At 36.8% G+C, this 22,669-nt stretch overlaps 2 protein-coding genes and 1 long non-coding RNA gene across 3 annotated transcripts in view; 2 read left to right on the top strand and 1 right to left on the bottom strand.

The window, feature by feature from the left end:
• Positions 1 to 22,669, bottom strand: part of fut8b (fucosyltransferase 8b (alpha (1,6) fucosyltransferase)) — a 206,031-nt gene that overhangs the window by 64,908 nt on the left and 118,454 nt on the right. The window lies entirely within an intron of this gene.
• On the top strand, positions 7,940 to 9,070 carry LOC130247849 (uncharacterized). The gene is made up of 3 exons (XR_008839579.1): positions 7,940 to 8,001; positions 8,345 to 8,415; positions 8,524 to 9,070. It is a non-coding gene; the product is annotated as an uncharacterized LOC130247849 (long non-coding RNA).
• On the top strand, positions 9,959 to 16,445 carry LOC130247848 (uncharacterized). Its single transcript, XM_056481323.1, has 7 exons — positions 9,959 to 10,558; positions 10,763 to 10,843; positions 11,013 to 11,045; positions 12,744 to 12,797; positions 12,997 to 13,047; positions 13,157 to 13,189; positions 15,878 to 16,445. Exons 1-7 carry the CDS (start codon positions 9,997 to 9,999, stop codon positions 16,132 to 16,134), a joined length of 1,071 nt encoding a protein of 356 aa, XP_056337298.1. The 5' UTR covers positions 9,959 to 9,996; the 3' UTR covers positions 16,135 to 16,445.

Here is a 22,669-nt window from a genome sequence, read left to right as displayed (position 1 = left end):
TATTCCTGTAATTGTGCAGAAATAGTAATCAGTGTTGTCAGACCGGCTGTTAGTTTTAGCCTTGCTGTAGGTCTCTGTAGAGGTTTTATATACTGTATATAAAAGTCTGATAGCTATAATCATAATGTTTGCCTTTAGTGACAGTCACAGTGTAGTTAAGAAGGAGAAAAGCAGCATGTTTCAGATTGTTAAAAATACTAAACACATTTGTAAGGTCTAAGATGTTTTTCCTGTTTCACTGGTGCTATTTACTGACCTGCAAGTAGTACAGAATGATCCCTGTTGATTATATTTAAGCCCTCTACAGCAAATAAAAGTGTAAACTCATAATTGATTTGGTCAATGATGTCTAAAAAAACAGAATTATTATAATTTCATAAAGTGACAAAATACATCATCTGGCTTTTGCAGGAAATGGCAGCAACAAGGTCTCGGAGGACTAAGCTAAAACCAAAGGATGAAGCTGCATATTTTTCATCCATGCTCAAAGATAAGGATGGATTTGAAATAAAATATATAAATTCATTTAAAGGTGAGTAACACAATTGTCTATGTTTTAAGTATTGTTTTAACTTTTACCCTGACTGATCTGCTCTTGGTTAGGTCGAGGAGTGTTCAGCTGTCGCCACTTTCAAAAGGGAGATTTTCTTATCGAATATCGAGGGGAAGTCATAACTAAAGAAGAATATGAAAGAAGGCACAGAGTATATCATGCTGCACTTGAAGTTTTTTTATTTGAATTTCGTTGTGATGGAAAACAGTTGTGGTATGTATATTGCTGTACTTAATTTACATTGTCTTTCAAATTTACAAAGTTGTAGGTCACCCAGATATACAAACTTTGCATTTCCTGATGCAGCAGTGGTAAACTAGAATTAACTTTTTATTATTATTATTATTCTGTGAAACTTTCCTATTGTATGATTCAGTCAATATTACATCTTGGAGTTAGCACTGTGTTCTGTTTCAGGGTTGATGCTGCCAGAGAAGACGGTTCTTTAGGGAGAATCGTCAATGATGATCATGTGAACCCCAATAGCAAAATGAAAACAATCAGAGTGGACGGAAAGCCCCATCTGTGCTTATTTGCAGTAAAGGACATAAGTCCTGGGGAAGAGATATTGTATAATTATGGAGATTCTGACTGGCCTTGGAGAAGAAAGGTATTAACAGATTGAAATAATCCTTTTACTTTAATTGAAAGACAAAGTTTACAGTAAAAACAGTTTTTAACCATGTGGAGAAGTGTTAGTACTTGATTTAGAATTCACACAGGTTTGTTCTGAGGTTGAACTAATTGATTTCTTAATTTCTATACAAATGTTTTATAACATTGTATAGTTGACCTTTTGTTAATCTGATTACACAAATCTTTTATATTTTACAGGTTTGTTCTGAGACTGAACAACAGGTGCATGCTTTGGTCAGCTGTGCGGCAGGAGATGGGTCAAACGAGGTAAGTGTGTGTTTCTAATGCTCAACAGGTAGTTAAATCTCCATTAACTTTGGTAAGATGATGCAAAATCCTTATAAACTGTATGATTTCTTTAAAATTTCTAAAAATGTTTTATAACATTGTATAGTTGACCTTTTGTTAATCTGATTACACAAATCTTTCATATTTTACAGGTTTGTTCTGAGACTGAACAACAGGTGCATGCTTTGGTCAGCTGTGCAGCAGGAGATGGGTCAAACGAGGTAAGTGTGTGTTTCTAATGCTCAACAGGTAGTTAAACCTCCATTAACTTTGGTTAGATGATGTAGAATCATTACTTTAACATTACAGATGATTAGGACTGTGTGCTGCAATGAATTCTCACATATCCTGATTGTTTGATCTAAGAATTCACTTGTATTATGTAATTTTCACATTAGTTGTTTTGGATACTCAAAGCATCACCATGTACTGCCGTGTTATCCAAAATTAATGTTCAGTACTTAAAACTTTTCAGATCTCAACAACGTCTGATTCTCAGCTGACATGTCATGACAACACTCAACAGGTAAATGAGCATTTAATAAGCATTTATTTCTTAAATGTTCTTTAGTTGGCAACAACAGTGATTTTTAATTACAATCAAACTTAAAGAATTGAAAGATAGCGATAGGCTGATGATACACAGGACAACATTTTGAGCAATCTTGCCAGGCAACTTTTTTTAAGCAATGTTGATTGGGCACTTTCCCCACTGAGAATGGGTAACAATTTTGCAAAATCTGCATACTTTAAATCAGTCATGGGCCCTGTGTCTCATCTGGTTGCCCACTGATGCCAACAATGACCTAAGTTGCCCCGCAACGTTGCTCAAAAAGTTGCCCCATGTATCATCACTCATAGGAATTGTTTAATTTACAATAGTATGGAGGATGGTTCATTCTGAGCTAGCATGTGTATCATATGTCGTATGTCCCCATACTTACTACTTTAGTCATGTAGTGGGGGATGGGTAGAAGTTCAGTGTGTGTTTTGTCCAACGGCACCATGGTTTGTGTGTCGTATGTCCCCATACTTACTGCTTTTGTCATATGTCCCCATACTTACTGCTTTTGTCATGTAGTGGGGGATGGGTAGAAGTTCAGTGTGTGTTTTGTCCAACGGCACCATGGTTTGTGTGTCGTATGTCCCCATACTTACTGCTTTTGTCATACTATTCAGAACAGTGCAATTTATTTGTGATATACATTTTGGTATTTGTGAAATTAAAATAACTTGTTTAAACCTTAGCCCCTTGTCTTAAAGGTGCCATAGAATGAAAAACTGTATGATTTCTTTAAAATGTCCATAAAAAGTGTTTAACATTGTATAGTTGACCTTTTGTTAATCTGATTACACAAATCTTTCATATTTTACAGGTTTGTTCTGAGACTGAACAACAGGTGCATGATTTGGTCAGCTGTGCAGCAGGAGATGGGTCAAAGGAGGTAAGTGTGTATTTCTAAGGATCAACAGGTAGTTAAATCTCCATTCACTTTAGTAAAATGATGCAAAATCCTTATAAACTGTATGATTTCTTTTAAATGTCCATAAAAATGTTTTATAACATTGTATAGTTGACCTTTTGTTAATCTGATTACACAAATCTTTTATATTTTACAGGTTTATTCTGAGACTGAACAACAGGTGCATGATTTGGTCAGCTGTGCAGCAGGAAATGGGTCAAAGGAGGTAAGTGTGTGTTTCTAATGCTCAACAAGTACACTAATAAATAAATCAGTAAAATATACGGTAAAAAACGGCAGCTGTGGTTGCCAGTACTTTACCGTTAAAAATACGGTACACACCGTAAAAGTAATTCCTCATTTTTATGGTAAACTACCGTATTTCATTAATTTATAGAGGTAATATGTCTGTATTTTGAATTACCAACATCTACACATATTTTGTTACACAGTTAGACGTGTTAACACAGCCACATGCAGGTGGTGATGAGTAAGTTATATAATGAACCAAAGCTCATCACTAACAACTTTTCCCACAAGCAGTAAAGGGTATCAGTATATAGAAGGTGCTCAGTGTCATTCACACAGCTACTAAACACCAGTATGGTAAAACAAATAAAATTTAAGTCATGAAAAAAACATTGTTTATCAACATTAGATGAAACCTAAATCTCTAATGTACATCACTGATGGAGAAACAACTGCAAAGATCCATAATAATGTCAACAAAAAGCATAAAAAGTGATGTGCCATACAGGGAACTGGGAAAGTCAATTTATGGTTATTCGCTGTATATATTAAGGAAACATACCGTTAACCAGGTTACAGATTTTTACTGTAGTATTTTTACAGTTTTTTACCGTTGAAATCACGGCCATTTTTTACAGTGTAGTTAAATCTCCATTAACTTTGGTAAGATGATGCAAAATCCTTATAAACTGTATGATTTCTTAAAAAATTCTATACAAATGTTTTATAACATTGTATAGTTGACCTTTTGTTAATCTGATTACACAAATCTTTCATATTTTACAGGTTTGTTCTGAGACTGAACAACAGGTGCATGCTTTGGTCAGCTGTGCAGCAGGAGATGGGTCAAACGAGGTAAGTGTGTGTTTCTAATGCTCAACAGGTAGTTAAACCTCCATTAACTTTGGTTAGATGATGTAGAATCATTACTTTAACATTACAGATGATTAGGACTGTGTGCTGCAATGAATTCTCACATATCCTGATTGTTTGATCTAAGAATTCACTTGTATTATGTAATTTTCACATTAGTTGTTTTGGATACTCAAAGCATCACCATGTACTGCCGTGTTATCCAAAATTAATGTTCAGTACTTAAAACTTTTCAGATCTCAACAACGTCTGATTCTCAGCTGACATGTCATGACAACACTCAACAGGTAAATGAGCATTTAATAAGCATTTATTTCTTAAATGTTCTTTAGTTGGCAACAACAGTGATTTTTAATTACAATCAAACTTAAAGAATTGAAAGATAGCGATAGGCTGATGATACACAGGACAACATTTTGAGCAATCTTGCCAGGCAACTTTTTTTAAGCAATGTTGATTGGGCACTTTCCCCACTGAGAATGGGTAACAATTTTGCAAAATCTGCATACTTTAAATCAGTCATGGGCCCTGTGTCTCATCTGGTTGCCCACTGATGCCAACAATGACCTAAGTTGCCCCGCAACGTTGCTCAAAAAGTTGCCCCATGTATCATCACTCATAGGAATTGTTTAATTTACAATAGTATGGAGGATGGTTCATTCTGAGCTAGCATGTGTATCATATGTCGTATGTCCCCATACTTACTACTTTAGTCATGTAGTGGGGGATGGGTAGAAGTTCAGTGTGTGTTTTGTCCAACGGCACCATGGTTTGTGTGTCGTATGTCCCCATACTTACTGCTTTTGCCATATGTCCCCATACTTACTGCTTTTGTCACGTAGTGGGGGATGGGTAGAAGTTCAGTGTGTGTTTTGTCCAACGGCACCATGGTTTGTGTGTCGTATGTCCCCATACTTACTGCTTTTGTCATACTATTCAGAACAGTGCAATTCATTTGTGATATACATTTTGGTATTTGTGAAATTAAAATAACTTGTTTAAACCTTAGCCCCTTGTCTTAAAGGTGCCATAGAATGAAAAACTGTATGATTTCTTTAAAATGTCCATAAAAAGTGTTTAACATTGTATAGTTGACCTTTTGTTAATCTGATTACACAAATCTTTCATATTTTACAGGTTTGTTCTGAGACTGAACAACAGGTGCATGATTTGGTCAGCTGTGCAGCAGGAGATGGGTCAAAGGAGGTAAGTGTGTATTTCTAAGGATCAACAGGTAGTTAAATCTCCATTCACTTTAGTAAAATGATGCAAAATCCTTATAAACTGTATGATTTCTTTTAAATGTCCATAAAAATGTTTTATAACATTGTATAGTTGACCTTTTGTTAATCTGATTACACAAATCTTTTATATTTTACAGGTTTATTCTGAGACTGAACAACAGGTGCATGATTTGGTCAGCTGTGCAGCAGGAAATGGGTCAAAGGAGGTAAGTGTGTGTTTCTAATGCTCAACAAGTACACTAATAAATAAATCAGTAAAATATACGGTAAAAAACGGCAGCTGTGGTTGCCAGTACTTTACCGTTAAAAATACGGTACACACCGTAAAAGTAATTCCTCATTTTTATGGTAAACTACCGTATTTCATTAATTTATAGAGGTAATATGTCTGTATTTTGAATTACCAACATCTACACATATTTTGTTACACAGTTAGACGTGTTAACACAGCCACATGCAGGTGGTGATGAGTAAGTTATATAATGAACCAAAGCTCATCACTAACAACTTTTCCCACAAGCAGTAAAGGGTATCAGTATATAGAAGGTGCTCAGTGTCATTCACACAGCTACTAAACACCAGTATGGTAAAACAAATAAAATTTAAGTCATGAAAAAAACATTGTTTATCAACATTAGATGAAACCTAAATCTCTAATGTACATCACTGATGGAGAAACAACTGCAAAGATCCATAATAATGTCAACAAAAAGCATAAAAAGTGATGTGCCATACAGGGAACTGGGAAAGTCAATTTATGGTTATTCGCTGTATATATTAAGGAAACATACCGTTAACCAGGTTACAGATTTTTACTGTAGTATTTTTACAGTTTTTTACCGTTGAAATCACGGCCATTTTTTACAGTGTAGTTAAATCTCCATTAACTTTGGTAAGATGATGCAAAATCCTTATAAACTGTATGATTTCTTAAAAATTTCTATACAAATGTTTTATAACATTGTATAGTTGACCTTTTGTTAATCTGATTACACAAATCTTTTATATTTTACAGGTTTGTTCTGAGACTGAACAACAGGTGCATGCTTTGGTCAGCTGTGCAGCAGGAGATGGGTCAAACGAGGTAAGTGTGTGTTTCTAATGCTCAACAGGTAGTTAAATCTCCATTAACTTTGGTAAGATGATTCAAAATCCTTATAAACTGTATGATTTCTTTAAAATTTCCATAAAAAATGTTTTATAACATTGTATAGTTGACCTTTTGTTAATCTGATTACACAAATCTTTCATATTTTACAGGTTTGTTCTGAGACTGAACAACAGGTGCATGATTTGGTCAGCTGTGCAGCAGGAAATGGGTCAAACGAGGTAAGTGTGTGTTTCTAATGCTCAACAGGTAGTTAAACCTCCATTAACTTTGGTTAGATGATGTAGAATCATTACTTTAACATTACAGATGATTAGGACTGTGTGCTGCAATGAATTCTCACATATCCTGATTGTTTGATCTAAGAATTCACTTGTATTATGTAATTTTCACATTAGTTGTTTTGGATACTCAAAGCATCACCATGTACTGCCGTGTTATCCAAAATTAATGTTCAGTACTTAAAACTTTTCAGATCTCAACAACGTCTGATTCTCAGCTGACATGTCATGACAACACTCAACAGGTAAATGAGCATTTAATAAGCATTTATTTCTTAAATGTTCTTTAGTTGGCAACAACAGTGATTTTTAATTACAATCAAACTTAAAGAATTGAAAGATAGCGATAGGCTGATGATACACAGGACAACATTTTGAGCAATCTTGCCAGGCAACTTTTTTTAAGCAATGTTGATTGGGCACTTTCCCCACTGAGAATGGGTAACAATTTTTTTATCTGCATACTTTAAGTCAGTCATGGGCCCTGTGTCTCATCTGGTTGCCCACTGATGCCAACAAAGACCTAAGTTGCCCCGCAACGTTGCTCAAAAAGTTGCCCCATGTATCATCACTCATAGGAATTGTTTAATTTACAATAGTATGGAGGATGGTTCATTCTGAGCTAGCATGTGTATCATATGTCGTATGTCCCCATACTTACTACTTTAGTCATGTAGTGGGGGATGGGTAGAAGTTCAGTGTGTGTTTTGTCCAACGGCACCATGGTTTGTGTGTCGTATGTCCCCATACTTACTGCTTTTGTCATATGTCCCCATACTTACTGCTTTTGTCACGTTGTGGGGGATGGGTAGAAGTTCAGTGTGTGTTTTGTCCAACGGCACCATGGTTTGTGTGTCGTATGTTCCCATACTTACTGCTTTTGTCATACTATTCAGAACAGTGCAATTCATTTGTGATATACATTTTGGTATTTGTGAAATTAAAATAACTTGTTTAAACCTTAGCCCCTTGTCTTAAAGGTGCCATAGAATGAAAAACCTTGAAATTTACCTTGGCATTGTTGAATAATATGGACAGATAAAACCATATTTGCCCTTACCTAAGCCACATGCCTTCTATATAAATATCAGAGACCAATTTAAATATTGTATCAATGTATTCTATTGTGCCTTTACCACCCAACTAAAGTAATATAGTATAATCTCTTCTAATCATCTATAACTTTTTTTTTTCCAACAGAACTGTAAACATGTCATAATTTCCTCAGTAGTATCAAGCTTGAATAAATGTGATTGCTGTAGTGGTCCTTATTCCGCTTTTAAGTGGGCTGGTGTGAGATGTAAGGGTAAGTATTTTGTTCTGAAAATTTGTATATTTTTAAAAATGTTTTACCATTGAAACCCTAAAACTGTGTAATCTTGACATTCTAAATTTATCTTTAAATTAGCTTGAAAAAGCTGACCTTTCTATCTTTCTTTCATTCTTTCTCAGTCTATCTGCCTGTGTAGTTGTGTAATCGATTCATATTTATATTAGTCTTCTCCTTTCTTTGTTTTTTATCTTATCGCCACACTTTCAAACACACTGATCATCTATCACTGTTTTACCTATAATTTTTTAAAGCATCTTTTCTTGAATAACCTTTTAATCAAATGAAACCAATCTTGTTTATTATACGCTCAATCTAGTTTGTTCCCGCTTCTGGCATAAAACTTGCTATGATAAAAATGTGAAGCCCAAACCTGACCCCTTAACATCCGTAAGTATGATTTATTGAATAGTCAGATATGTTTTATTATTCAGCAATTTTTTTTCCTTAGAATTAAGTTTTCTGAGTATGTACAAAAGATATGTATTACTGTTTCAGGATTCTGAAGTAGAATTTTCCAGTGAGAACATGTCGGATGAGGACTATGTACCTAATTCTGTCTCAGAAAGTTCAGACACAAGCAAAGCTTCTCCAGAAAAACTCTTAAACATTAAAAATACTGACGTGTTCGGCATCAAATCTACTGCAGAAATTCAAAATGGTAGACCATGCCAAGACAGTGTCATAGGTAAAGATTTACTCCCAAAAGTTCCAGTCTGCACAGCACAGCTTGAAATGCCTAGTAAGAAAGGCAAACAAGTACAAATATCGAAAGTTCACATTGATGTAAGCGTTGGCAATTCTGAAAACACTGTTGAGGATCTCACAGGCACAGGGGATGATCCATCTTTACACTCTTCAAATATATCTTCCTCAGTAAGCAAAAAGAATTACTGCTACATTTGTGGAAAACCACAGTCAAAATTTACACGCCACTTAAAAATCCATGAGAATTCCAACGTCGATGTTGCTCGGGCTTTGGCTCTACCAAAACATTCCAAAGAGCGTCTAAAACTTCTGAACAAACTGCGGAACAAAGGGAACTATGAACACAATGAAGATGTTTTAGCGAATGGGACTGGATTGTTAAAAATCAAACGTAAGCCAAAGAAAAGATATGAATCAAAAGATTACGTGCATTGTATGTATTGCCATGCAATGTTTCTCCGAAAGGATCTCTGGAGACACGTTCGAAATTGTCTTTCCAAACCAGTGGAAGATCAGGCAGTGCCAGGAAGAAGTAGGGTATTGTCTTTGGCAACAATGTCTAATGCAGCCCTCTGCCAACAAATATCACAAGGTGTTTGGAAACTGCTAACTATGATGAAAGACGATGACATCTCTGCTGCTGTGCGGAGTGACTTTTGCATTCTTCAGCTGGCCCAGTCATTTTACAATAAACATGGGCAGGATCCCACTAAATATGACTATATTCGACAGAAGCTCCGGGAAGTTGGAAGACTTCTGCTGATTCTGAGAAAGGAATTTTCTTTACAGACTCTTGAAGATGCTGTAAGACCTGCAAATTTCAATGTGGTTATCCAGGCTGTCAAGAAGGTATCTGGGTTTGATGATGGAAAACACTCATTCCAGACTCCAAGCCTTGCCCTTAAGTTGGGCCACTCACTGAATAAGATATGTGACATTGTACATTGCAGAGCTCTAATGGCAGAAGATGGTGAGGGGATAAAGTCAACCCAAGCATTCAAAAAGCTGTATGATGCAAAGTGGTCTGAACTCGTTTCCCACACAGCTTTGACCACCTTGAATGAGGGGCGCTTTAACAAGCCATCTACCCTCCCTTTTACAGAGGATGTACAATGTCTTCACCAGCATCTTGAAAAGGTTGTTGATTTAGCCTCTGAGAACTTGAAACAGATGCCATCAGCACAAGTCTATGGTGACCTATGCAAAGCAACCCTTGCAAAAATAATACTGTTCAACCGGCGACGTGGAGGAGAGGTTGCAAAAATGCAACTCAAAGGTTTTCTAGAGAGGGACACAGCTCCCCTACATAAAGATGTTGCTGTTGGGCTAACAAAGTTTGAACAAAAACTTTGTACACATTTCAGTCGGGTGGAAATTAGGGGTAAAAGGGGGCGAAAAGTGGCAGTTTTGCTGTCACCAGACATGGTTGATGCCTTAACACTCCTCATAAGCAGAAGAAGGGAGTGTGACATCCCTGAGGAAAACCAATTCCTGTTTGCTCGACCAAGCTGTTTGAGTTGTTATAGAGGACAAGACTGTCTGAGGATCTATGCACACGAGTGTGGTGCACAAAACCCGGAACTCCTCCGGTCGACCCAACTGCGCAAACATGTGGCAACTTTGTCGCAGGTGCTTAACCTGAAAAACCACGAGTTGGACCAAGTTGCGGACTTTTTGGGCCACGATATTCGTGTGCACAGAGAATACTATCGACTTCCAGAGGCTACAACCCAGCTGGCCAAGATTTCAAAGTTACTCCTCGCTGTGGAGAAAGATTCTCTTTCAAATCTCCAGGGCAAAACCCTAGAAGAAATTGAAATTGAAGGTAATGCTACTAAAGTTGTTTTTTTGAAATGACATTTTGAAGTTTACTGTAAGTATATTCATATCCTAAAGATAATCCCTAACGTACGGACCATAGATCTTAACAATATAATGTTCACCAAAAATTTATAGTTATCACTATGTCTTCTATTTTTACTCTAACATTAGCAATGTTAAGCTTACTTGATACTCAATTTTTTTTTAGACAAGTTAGACTTTTCTGATTCGGAACATAGTGAAGACAGTGATGCTGAGGAGGCACATCCACAGACACAAACAGAAACAGGTAAAAACACATAAACATACAAACATCAAATCAGTAATGTCAGTGTAAGAAGTGGGCCATGTGATGCACCAAAACATTATACAGTAGTTCAGAGATGTTACAGAAGCATAATTCATATAGACCAAACACTGCTGCTGTTTGTTATAGTATTTTATTTTTCTATTCACAGATACAGACCCTGCCTTAGGAGGCCCATCTAAAGGTATGACAATACTAAAACTTTAACTTCAAACCCACATATATCAAAAGTATATATACTTTAGAAACCAAAATGAGTGTTATAAATGTTTAAAATTCAGTTTAAATTGCTTTTGATTGCTTAAATTATAATATTGTGTAAATGATGCAAGTTTTTGGGGAACACCTTACAGTATGGGTACATGAATTACCATGAATTAATGCATAAATTAATAGAGAATTATGTATTACTTCATCCATTAAAATCTCAATTATCAGGAACTAGCATGAGTTCAAAATCTTTTATTCATGACGTCATAGATGAAAAACACCTTAAGACATTCACTAAGAGGAGTACATCATCATGATTAATAGGTTATTATGCATGATCATGATGTTTTCTTTTTCACAGAAAACAAGTCTTTTAATATCCATTATGGGTAAAGCTATGCTTATGGTACATGTACTGAATTATTATTTTTTTCAATCAAGTAAGACTGCTTGAATTATTAAAGGAATATACAAAAATCTGCATAATCATGCATGCATACAGGTTAGAAAAGTATATCAGTAACAGTAATTAATGTGAGTTACAGTATGATGATGAGTGATGAGCACGTATATGTCTTCACATCACGTCTTCATAGCAGCCTGCATGTAAAAGGACAGACCCCCAACACTGGGGTATGTGAATTCTGTTGACATCCAAATACAGTAGTCATCATCAACTAAGCATTAATTTCTCATGACCTCATTATGTGTGACCCCTCAAGTACGGTGGTAACTTGGTCCACTGGAATACTGATAAACAGTGTGTTATTAAAGCGATAGTTCACCCAGAAATGAAAATGTGATGTTTAACTGCTTACCCCCAGGAGTCAGTGATGTAGATGACTTTGTTTCTTGAGTAGAACACAAACAATGATTTTTAACTCAAACCGCTGCAGTCTTTCAGTCATATATGGCAATCAATGGGTCCCATGGCTTTGAGAGTCAAAAAACATGCACAGACAAAACCAAATACATGCTCTGGCATAGTAGTATTCTGTCTCGTGTATACGTCACTTATTTGTTTACACAGTGCAGAGAGATTCTGGTTGGGACAGCTAATCAGAATGGTAATTACCTGTGCTTAAACTTATTGTTGCAAACAAATTTTGTTTAGCCGTTGTATTCACAATCTCTGCACTGTGTAAAGAATGAGTGACATATACAGTCTGTATTTGGATGTAAGACTGCTGTATTTGGATGTCAACAAATTTCGCATACTCTGTGCTGTGATTGGCCAGTGTTGTGCTCTGTCTATATATAGCCTATTTTCATAGGCTACTATGAAGAAGACATGAACATACTTAATATCTCATATTCAGTTCTCACATTAATTGATATACTGTTCTAGCCTGTATGCATGCATGAGGTAATATTGATTATTTTTCTATATTCCTTTTAATAATTCAAAATGAATTGAACTGAAACATGTACCATGAGCATAGGTTTATCTACGATGTATAGTAAAGACCTTGTTTTTTGTGAACAATGAAAACCATGATTGTGCATAATAAACATAAATCATGATGATGTACTCGTCTTAAAGTCTTAAGGTGTTTTTCATCCATGAAGTCCTGAATGAAAGACTGAGCTTGTGTTAGTTCCTGATAATTCATGAGATTCACACTTGCCATGAAGTGTTTCCATGTTTTGAATGTGTATTTTTTTTTTTAAGATCATTGCATGAAGGACAAATATCACAGCAGGAGGGAAGAGCACGAACAACCTGGTAAAAGCACACAATCATATAAAGAAAGAACACTGTACTAGGGAATTCTTTAGATCAATCATTTTAGCTGGTTTTATAATAAAGGAGGATTTTTTGCTAGAGATTTAAAGTTTCCACTTAAATGTGTAGAATAATTTATCAAATGTTTGAGTATGTTCCATCAGAACCTATATACAAAGCCATACTATTCATGCCACAGGAATGAAGAAAGCTAGGCAGCCTGTTGTGAACCCACCAGGCACCTCAGATGGTATGATCATCTACCTCACTCAGCCAGCATATCCATTAAGGTTTAATTTAATTCATGCAGACCAAGCAATACTTCTGTTTGTTATAGGGTTTTATTTGTCTATTCACAGATATTGAGACTTCCTTTGGAGGCTCATCTCAAGGTATGATGAGAAAAAAATGTTTTTAATGTTTTCTATATAGGCCTGTCATGATAACATTTTGTTGGTCGATATATTGCCCCATAAAATAATCCCAATAAGTGATATTATTGACATTTTAAGACCGTTTTATGCCAATGAATGTAAAATCATAATATAACAGCATAATAATGCAAGAAGGCCACGCACTTTCAATTGATGAACAAAGATTTCATTCATAAATTATTTAAATCATAAAAATTAAGTGTTCAAATATTAGATACCTTAAAAAACTTGAATAAACAGTAAATCCACATTTTCTTACAAATAGAAAAAAGACAAATGGACTAAGAACTGTTATGGAGATTTTTCCATCTACAGATTTTTTCTTTTTTTCCTCTGAAAAATAAGATAACATAAACACTATTGCTGAGAAACACAATCCCTACTTAACATTTTTTATGTTATTGTGTTTTTTATGTAAATATAAATGGTGATGTATTGCATTACCAAAAATTAAGGTCATGTACATTTATTGTGCGATAGGTCGATATATTGAATATTGTGACAGGTAGGGATGCAACAATTATAGATTTTGGTTGTACGATTATAGTCTGAGGAATAATCATGGTTTTACGGTTATCACAGTGATTATTATTCATTAATTCATTTCAAAACACTATTAGTTAAGAAAATCACGTGAAAACTCATATTTTAAAGTGTTATTTATTGCTGCTCAGTAACAAAATAATATAGCACAAAATAATGATAAAAAACAAATAATAGTCCATTTCCAGTCCAGTAACAATTTTACACTGAAAATAAATAACAGAATAATAAATAAATAAAAATAAGAATAAAAAAAATTACCTATTGAAGAGAACAACTGTAGTTAAAGGCACTTGTGATCAACTATATTACAAAATTGTTTGATATTTTCATTGAGTGTTTTTTTTTTCTTTTTGGACCAGAGTAGAGACATTGAAAATGAAAAAGCTCTAACTGGCTTTTGACTTTACAATATAGCCTCCTTTTGAAAATGAATAAATGAATAATGCAGTACAGTAAGCATGCAGAAATGTAAGCATGTTCATATTCTCAGTACTCAGTCGTGACTGATGAGGAGACAGGATGTGGCCATTTGCGCTAAACATCCTTTCCGAGGGCACACTTGTTGCAGGAAAACCATGGTACTATCTGGCCACTTTTGAAAGCATTGGAATGTTTTCCACATGTTTGATAGCATTTTGAAGCTTGTGACCTGTTCTTCTTTGCACTGGTGATTTGCTGTAATAGCCCAGACAGGCTCTTTTTGGTGATGGTGGATGAGGCCCTCACTGCAAGGAAACCAAACACATGGAAATAATGCAAAGCTTTCTTCATATTACTGGCATTGTCTGTTGTAATTTCAGACAGGTTCTCTTTTTTTATCTTCCAGTCCAGGAGCATGTTTTCTATAATTTCAGTGATATGCTCTGCTGTGGTCTTCTGAAAAAATAAAGAGTCTCAAAACAGTGAGCCTTTTGCTTCCAAACAGTAGAGAGGTAGTGAACTGTAAAGGGTTCTCCTCCACCACCATGGCTGGTCCACAGATCTGTGGTAACCCCAAACCACACACCCTCTGCCAGGTGTTCCTCCACACTTGCTTGTACTACCTTTTACATGGCTGGGATTTTGTTTGTGGAGCTTCTTGTAGGAACATTGTATTGTGGCACTGCCTTTTTCATCAGATCAGGAAATCCAGGTTTTTCCACAATCTGAAATGGCATCATATCTTTGGAGAAATAGGCCACTGCTTTATTCAAATCCTGGGTTTGTTTTGAAGTGCGAGCTTTCATTCATACATAATCATTTTAATAATTTGTAATAATTCGTCAACACAATTTGTTTAGGTTGCACTGAAAGCCATGCACAACTCTCACCGCTACAGTGTTGATTCATTAACATTTAATTTCCTACCAACATATTTCATTCAAGTAATTTGTCACAGAATTGAACTTATGCATAACCTTTACTTGAGCGTGCAAAGCTGGATGGTGATCCTGCAGGTCCTGCATCAGATTAGATGTGTTCGATCCTTTATCAGCAACCTTTTTATGGCACGTTTTGCAAAAAGTTTTCAGGGGCTTCTTCAGAGGAAACCATTTCACTGTTTGGTGCCTCAGCCATAGTTAATCCTGTGTGCGTGCATATTAGCCTCGGTCTCTTATAAGCTCTGAACTTTAAGCTAGCGCACAGTTGGCAAAACTTTGTTTAGTTGCAGCAGTTTTGTTTTGTGGAGCGGAAATGCTGTGTTGAGAAGACTTTATGATTAATTAAACATGACAAATTAAACGAATTAAATAGTGACAGGCCTAAATCTATATTAGGAAATAAGCAACCATGAAGTCAGGTCTTTAATTTCATTCTTTTATTTACAATTTGATATGTGATATATGAGGGATGTAACATTGAGCCAACAGTTAAAACCAATTTTACAAGGATGTAACAAAAAAACGTAATAAATAAATTGCTCCTATTACTAAAACAAACATGATTAATGAAAACAGCAGCCCATAATTTTTTACTCTTACGGATTAGTGATCTATACAATAGGACTTGATTAAAGACAAGGTTTGGTAAGAGTGTGGCTGGTTGGGAAAAGAGGCAGAGGAGCTCTGGTCGTCATAATGTTCACCCCAGGGTTCAGGAACCTGTTTTTCTCTTTTGTAGGGAATCACGAAAATTCTGCTGAAAAAAATCTGGACGATGCTAAAAGGAAGCAGAAACGAGCCTGGTCTTCAACTGAAATTTCAGCAGTACAGAGGCACTTCCGCGACCACATAGCTGGGGGTAAACTCGCCACTAAAATTGAATGCCAGCAGTGCAAGAATGCTGAGCATCCAGCTTTGGCTACTCGCACACTCCAAAACATTAGGGATTTTGTCAGGAATCGAGGCTTAACCCTAAAAAAGAAACCTTCTCATTAGGTGTTTTTGTTTTTTTACTTTTTGTTTATATGCAAGCGGAATATTCTTCTGCTGTTGAAGTTTGTTGATGGATATGCTTTTAGCAATGTTTAGTTTAACTGTTATGTTTTAGGAACAGTTAAATTATTTAAGATCCCCTCTTTACACTTGCATTAAGAGCGTTTGTTTTTTCGTTACACACAGTACACAGGATGTTTCTTGATACACAAAATGGTCTTGTGATGTAAAATATTAAGGGCAACTACTGTAATGTTGTTAAAATTAAACTTTGCTCGTTGTTCACAGACCGTGCATACTGTTATATGTCCACCGCTGGTTTGAATGTTGATTCTTTGCTTAAAATATGATCACCCACTCTGGGTTTGTCTGCAAACAACCGGCTAGACTTGCATTGTGGATAGATCGATAGATAGACAGACAGACAATCCCTTATGTCACTCCCAAATAGTACACCCTTGGATACACACTATCAAAGGTAAGGTTTTTACAGTACTATACAAAATTATTTTACATACTTGCACAATGTGTGGACCATGTGCTGAGTCTGACCATTGGTCCTCATAAATCAGGTATGTCCCTTTAATACACAATCCTTACTATTGTGTATGTGTTAAACCATTGGTCCTCATAGATCAGGTATGTCCCTTTAATACACAGTCCTTACTATTGTGTATGTGTTAAACCACTGGTCCTCATAGATCAGGTATGTCCCTTTAATACACAGTCTTTACTATTGTGTATGTGTTAAACCATTGGTCCTCATAGATCAGGTATGTCCCTTTAATACACAGACTACTATTGTGTATGTGTTAAACCATTGGTCCACATATATCAGGTATGTCCCTTTAATACACAGACTTTACTATTGTGTATGTGTTAAACCATTGGGCCTCATATATCAGGTATGTCCCTTTAACACACAGTCTTTACTATTGTGTATGTGTTAAACCATTGGTCCTCATAGATCAGGTATGTCCCTTTAATACACTCAAATGACACTTTTGTGTGTTGTATAGCTAGTGTCCTTAGAAATCACATTAGTCTTTATAATACAGTTTTGTGTCGTAGGCGGAGCTTGTTTGTCAAATTATTAATTGTCCTCATAATTGGGTATATTTTCAGGTTGTTACATTATAGATTGTGTTTTGTGTAAACAAACTTTAAAGTGAAATCTGTGTTGTATGGGTCAAAATAGATTTTTTGATCTTCATCACATCTCTGTACAGCAAGTGAAAAGGGGTGTCCCCCTAATACACCAACACACCAGTTTGGGCTGCAGTGTCCTGGTAATTCACAAAAACCAGTATGTGTGTGTGTGTGTGTGTGTGTGAGAGAGAGAGAGAGAGAGAGAGAGAGAGAGAGAGACTCGCGTCGCTTTCCCTAGTTCTTCTGAGGAGCGTTGTGTGTGTGTGTGTGTGTGAGAGAGAGAGACTCGCGTCGCTTTCCCTAGTTTTTCTGAGGAGCGTTGTGTGTGTGTGTGTGAGAGAGAGAGAGAGAGAGAGAGAGAGAGAGACTCGCGTCGCTTTCCCTAGTTCTTCTGAGGAGCGTTGTGTGTGTGTGTGAGAGAGAGAGAGGGAGAGGGAGAGAGAGAGACTCGCGTCGATCTCCCCAGTTCTTCTGAGGAGGGTTGTGTGTGTGTGTGTGTGAAAAAAGCCTTACACTATGAAGCCCGTGTGCACTGTGACTACTTTTATATTGTTGATTATCTGCTGGGCATTTCACTCTGTCTCGTGCTGAAGCCTGTCACTGTCGACCAATCGCAGCAGGCTGTCATCGGTCCAATCAGCGCAGATTAGCTTCGCGCTGAGGAGGGGGTTGGGAACAAATGAATCACTGAACGATTCATATGGGAGTCGCTGGGATAATTAGGTAAAAATAAATGCAGATTATAAGACCATCAAAGTGTTTTATGACCTTGCATGCATATTAGACTGTTGTTGGAGACCCTTACAACCTAAATATGACCCTATTTCATGTATAATATGGGCTCTTTAAAGTTTACAGGAGCAAAAATGGGCCTTGATGTATTTGAATGTTAAAAATGTGTTATCCTACCATCATGACTTATCATTAACGGGGAACATTATTTAGAGTTTAAGTTATTTAATTAGATCAGATTAGATTAGATTAGATTCAACTTTATTGTCATTACACAAGTACAAGGCAACGAAATGCAGTTTTGGTCTAACCAGCAGTGCAATAGCAGCAAGTGCAGGATACAAGTATAAGTTATAAAGTGCAATTATAGAAAAACTATGGTGATATTTGGCTTAATATTTGGCTTGATATATGGTGATAATTAGCTTGTTTATGAAGATTGCAGAGTGATGCATGAAAAAAAAAGACGTAGTTTGTGATGTATGTTAACGTGTGTCCTCTAAAAGTACAAGTGGCCCTGCCCCGGCCCCCCACCCAGTTACTCTGGTCTAGAACCGCCACTGCCTACTGCACCTTTAATGCGGCTAATAATATTGACCTTAAAATGTTGTTAAATAAAATTAAAATCTGCTTTTATTCTAGCCGAAATAAAACAAGTAAGACTTTCTCCAGAAAAAAAAATATTATAGGAAATACTGTAAAAAATTCCTTGCTCTGTTAATCATCATTTGGGAAATATCAGAAATATTCACAGGACTGCGAATGACTTCAACTTTATATCTGCAATATATGCAAATTAAAACTATATACTGTATATATAAATATATGCAAATGAAAAGTGCCCGAGGATATTGAATTTAAGTATAAATGAGACATGTTATTATAGTGCAGAAAAGCTCAGTTCAGTTCCATCTAACGAGTGCAGCATCAGAGGAGGCCGAACTTCAAAAACTGCTGATGGAGAGCAAAAAAAAACAGGGTCTGATGCTGAAGGAAGCGGCCAAATGACATTACAGCGAGTGAATTACTGTCAGTCACCGCCGAGAGGAAATTACACGAGTCGCAAGATTAGTCAGGAGGAGATGATGGAGACCGAAGCCTGGAGATCACACAGATATGACCGTGACAAAGAGGAACGGCGTAATCATATTGAGTGAATATAAAGGCTTAAACCTATGGTAAGTGTGCTGTAAATTCTCTAAGTAATCAGACTCAAGACTTTCAACCGGTGGATGATGAAATAGGAGGAAAAAATCCCACACGCTGGCATTCAAGGAAGGACTTGGGTTGTATCTAGAGAGCAGAACACCCGAGGCTTGAAGAGTAATAACCCACTCACAGTTCCATAGCAACCGCATAACAATGTTAGCGGCATGTCAGATCTGCTGTGCTTTTTCTGAATTCACTTTTTTGGATTCTGTTTTTTATTGATAAATTAAATTGGAGTAATCTAAACGCCTGTCTAATTAATGGAAATCAGGAAACCTATCAAGGTAAAAGGGTTATGAAACCCCCCTCTTTCAGTTCAGGTCTAGCTCAGATTTTTTTAAATGCTGCATGATGGGCGTGGAGCGCTGAGGGCAGAGGGAGGAGTGGGCGTGGCCTACAGAGCAGGGAATAAGAGGGGGGCGAACAACTGTCAGCTAGCTCACAAAATCAGACACAAACTGTGAGGAGACCCATGATTTTAAAGTTTACAAAGTTAAAATGCAACGAAATATCCGGTAATGTAATGTCCTGCTACATATGTTATTTGTAATTTCATAAACACATAACCACAATTTATATCAGTACAAAGATAATCGTGTTTATATTAAACACTATAAATGAGGAGGACTTCTCTCCTCCTGAATCCCCAAGTCTAAATGCAGACACAGTGGAGCAGTACAGCACGTCTCTTTCTCTTTCAACCATTAGCCCTGCCGGTAATCCAAAGGATTTTAAACATATGCGAACACATCAGCACAGATATAGGCGATGTGTCTGAATGGTAACAAACTCAACTGATAAAAGCCAAAGCCTACCATTCTCTAATTCTTGTACAGCTCTCTGGACAAAAATGCTTGCTGCAAACAAGATGCCCTGACAACATGGCCTGAGAGCATCGCAGGGAAAAACATGCAACAAACCCCGTGGAGCATGGAAACAAACACAAACAACCTGTGCCATGCGCGGATGCAGTCTTACCAAGTCATTTGGTCTCTCAGATTGGCAGGTCTGCCTTGCCTTTGGAAAGCAAGTGCTCTCATGAATAGTTAAGAAGCAGGGTCTTCTCATAGGAAAAGAAAGTTTGGTAATATTATTATAAATAATAATGAGAAACCGACGCATCATCACTCCACTAGCATATTAGCGACACGTCACCAATTTTGATCGCGCCCCAAAAATGATTTTAAACTCGGAAGATTAAATAAACTGACAAATTGATTTATAAATGTATTACTTGTTGCAATTATTGTTTTTAAGGAAATGTTTTTTTATTGATTAAATTAATCAAAATGTCTGTCTGTTTAATGGAAATCAGGAAACCTATCCAGTTAAAGGGTCATGAAACCCCCCCCCTCTCTCTCAGTTCAAGTCACCTCAGAAATCTTTCAAAAAATGCTCCATGATGTGCGTGGAGCGCTGAGAGCCGAGGGAGGGGTGGGCGTGGCTGGCAGAGCAGGGGAAAAAGAAGAGAGTGGACAACTATCAATAGGCTCACAAAATGAGACACAAACTGTGAGGAGACCCATGATTGTATAGTTTATAAAGTCAAATTGCAATGAAATAATCAGTAATGTAATGCTCTGCTACATATGTTATTTGTAATTTCATAAACACATAACCACAATTTATATCAGTACAAAGATAATCGTGTTTTTATATACACTATAAATGAGGAGGACGTCTCTCCTCCTGAATCCCCAAGTCTAAATGCAGACACAGTGGAGCAGTACAGCACGTCTCTTTCTCTTTCAACCATTAGCCTTGCCGGTAATCCAAAAGATTTTAAACATATACGAACACAGCAGCACAGATATAGGTGATGTGTCTGAATGGTAACAAACTCAACTGATAAAAGTCAAAGCCTGCCATTCTCTAATTCTTGTACAGCTCTCTGGACAAAAATGCTTGCTGCAAACAAGATGCCCTGACAACATGGCCTGAGAGCATCGCAGGGAAAAACATGCAACAAACCCTGTGGATCATGGAAACAAACAAACAACCCGTGCCGTGCGCGGATGCAGTCTTACCCAGTCATTTGGTCTCTCAGCTTGGCAGGTCTGCCTTGCCTTTGGAAAGCAAGTGCTCTCATGAATAGTTAAGAAGCAGGGTCTTCTCATAGGAAAAGAAAGCTCTGCTATGGTAATATTATTATGAATAATAATGAGAAACCGACGCATCATCACTCCACTAGCAGATGAGCGATACGTCACTAATTTTGATCACGCCCCAAAAATGATTTTAAACTCGGAAGATGAAATAAACTGACAAATTGATTTATAATGATTTATATATGTATTACTAGTTGCAATTATTGTTTTTAAGGAAATGTTTTTTATTGATTAAATTAAATTGGAGTAATCAAAACATCTGTCTAATTAATGGAAATCAGGAAACCTATCCAGTTAAAGGATCATGCCCCCCCCCCCCTCTCTCTCTCTCAGTTCAAGTCACCTCAGAAATCTTTCAAAAAATGCTCCATGATGGGCGTGGAGCGCTGGGAGCAGAGGGAGGGGTGGGCGTGGCTGGCAGGGCAGGGGAAAAAGAAGAGAGTGGACAACTATCAATAGGCTCACAAAATGAGACACAAACCGTGAGGAGACCCATGATTGTATAGTTTATGAAGTCAAAATGCAACGAAATAAACAGTAATGTAATGCCCTGCTACATTTGTTAATCGTAATTTCATAAACACATAACCACAATTTGTTATATCATTATAAAGATAATCACGTTTATATAAACACTATAAATAAGGAGGACTTCTCTCCTCCTGAATCCCCAAGTCTGAATGCAGACACAGTAGAGCAGTACAGCACGTCTCTTTCTCGATCTATTTCAACCATTAATTAGCCTTGCCGGTAATCTGGAGGATTTAACATATGCGAACACAGCAGCACAGATATAGGCGATGTGTCTGAATGGTAACAAACTCAACTGATAAAAGACAAAGTCCAACATTCTTCAATTCTTGTACAGCTCTCCTTACAAAAATGCTTGCTGCAAACAAGATACCCTGACAACATGGCCTGAGAGCATCGCTGGGAAAAACATGCAACAAACTCTGTGGATCATGGAAACAAACACTTACAACCCGTGGGGTGCATGGACGCAGTCTCATCCAGTCATTGGGTCTCACAGCTTGGCAGGTCTACCTTGCCTTCGGAAAGCAAGTGCTCTCGTGAATAATTAAGAAGCAGGGTCTTCTCATAGGATACGAAAACTCTGCTATGAATAATAATGAGAAAACGACGCATCATCACTCCACTAGCAGCTGTCACTGATTTTGATCCCGCCCCAAAAATGATTTTAAACCTGGAAGATGAAATTAGCTGACAAAAGCTCAAAATTATTCAGTTTTCCCCACAATTAAAGCTGACAGCTGCTAAGGTTATCTTAGCTGATGCTCAACACACACAAATCTGTTAAAATCTAAAAATAAAAGTACTCA

This window comes from Danio aesculapii, chromosome 20 (genome assembly GCF_903798145.1).
Source record: "Danio aesculapii chromosome 20, fDanAes4.1, whole genome shotgun sequence".
Classification (NCBI taxonomy): Eukaryota; Metazoa; Chordata; class Actinopteri; order Cypriniformes; family Danionidae; genus Danio; species Danio aesculapii.
This window is presented reverse-complemented; position numbering and strand designations above follow the sequence as displayed.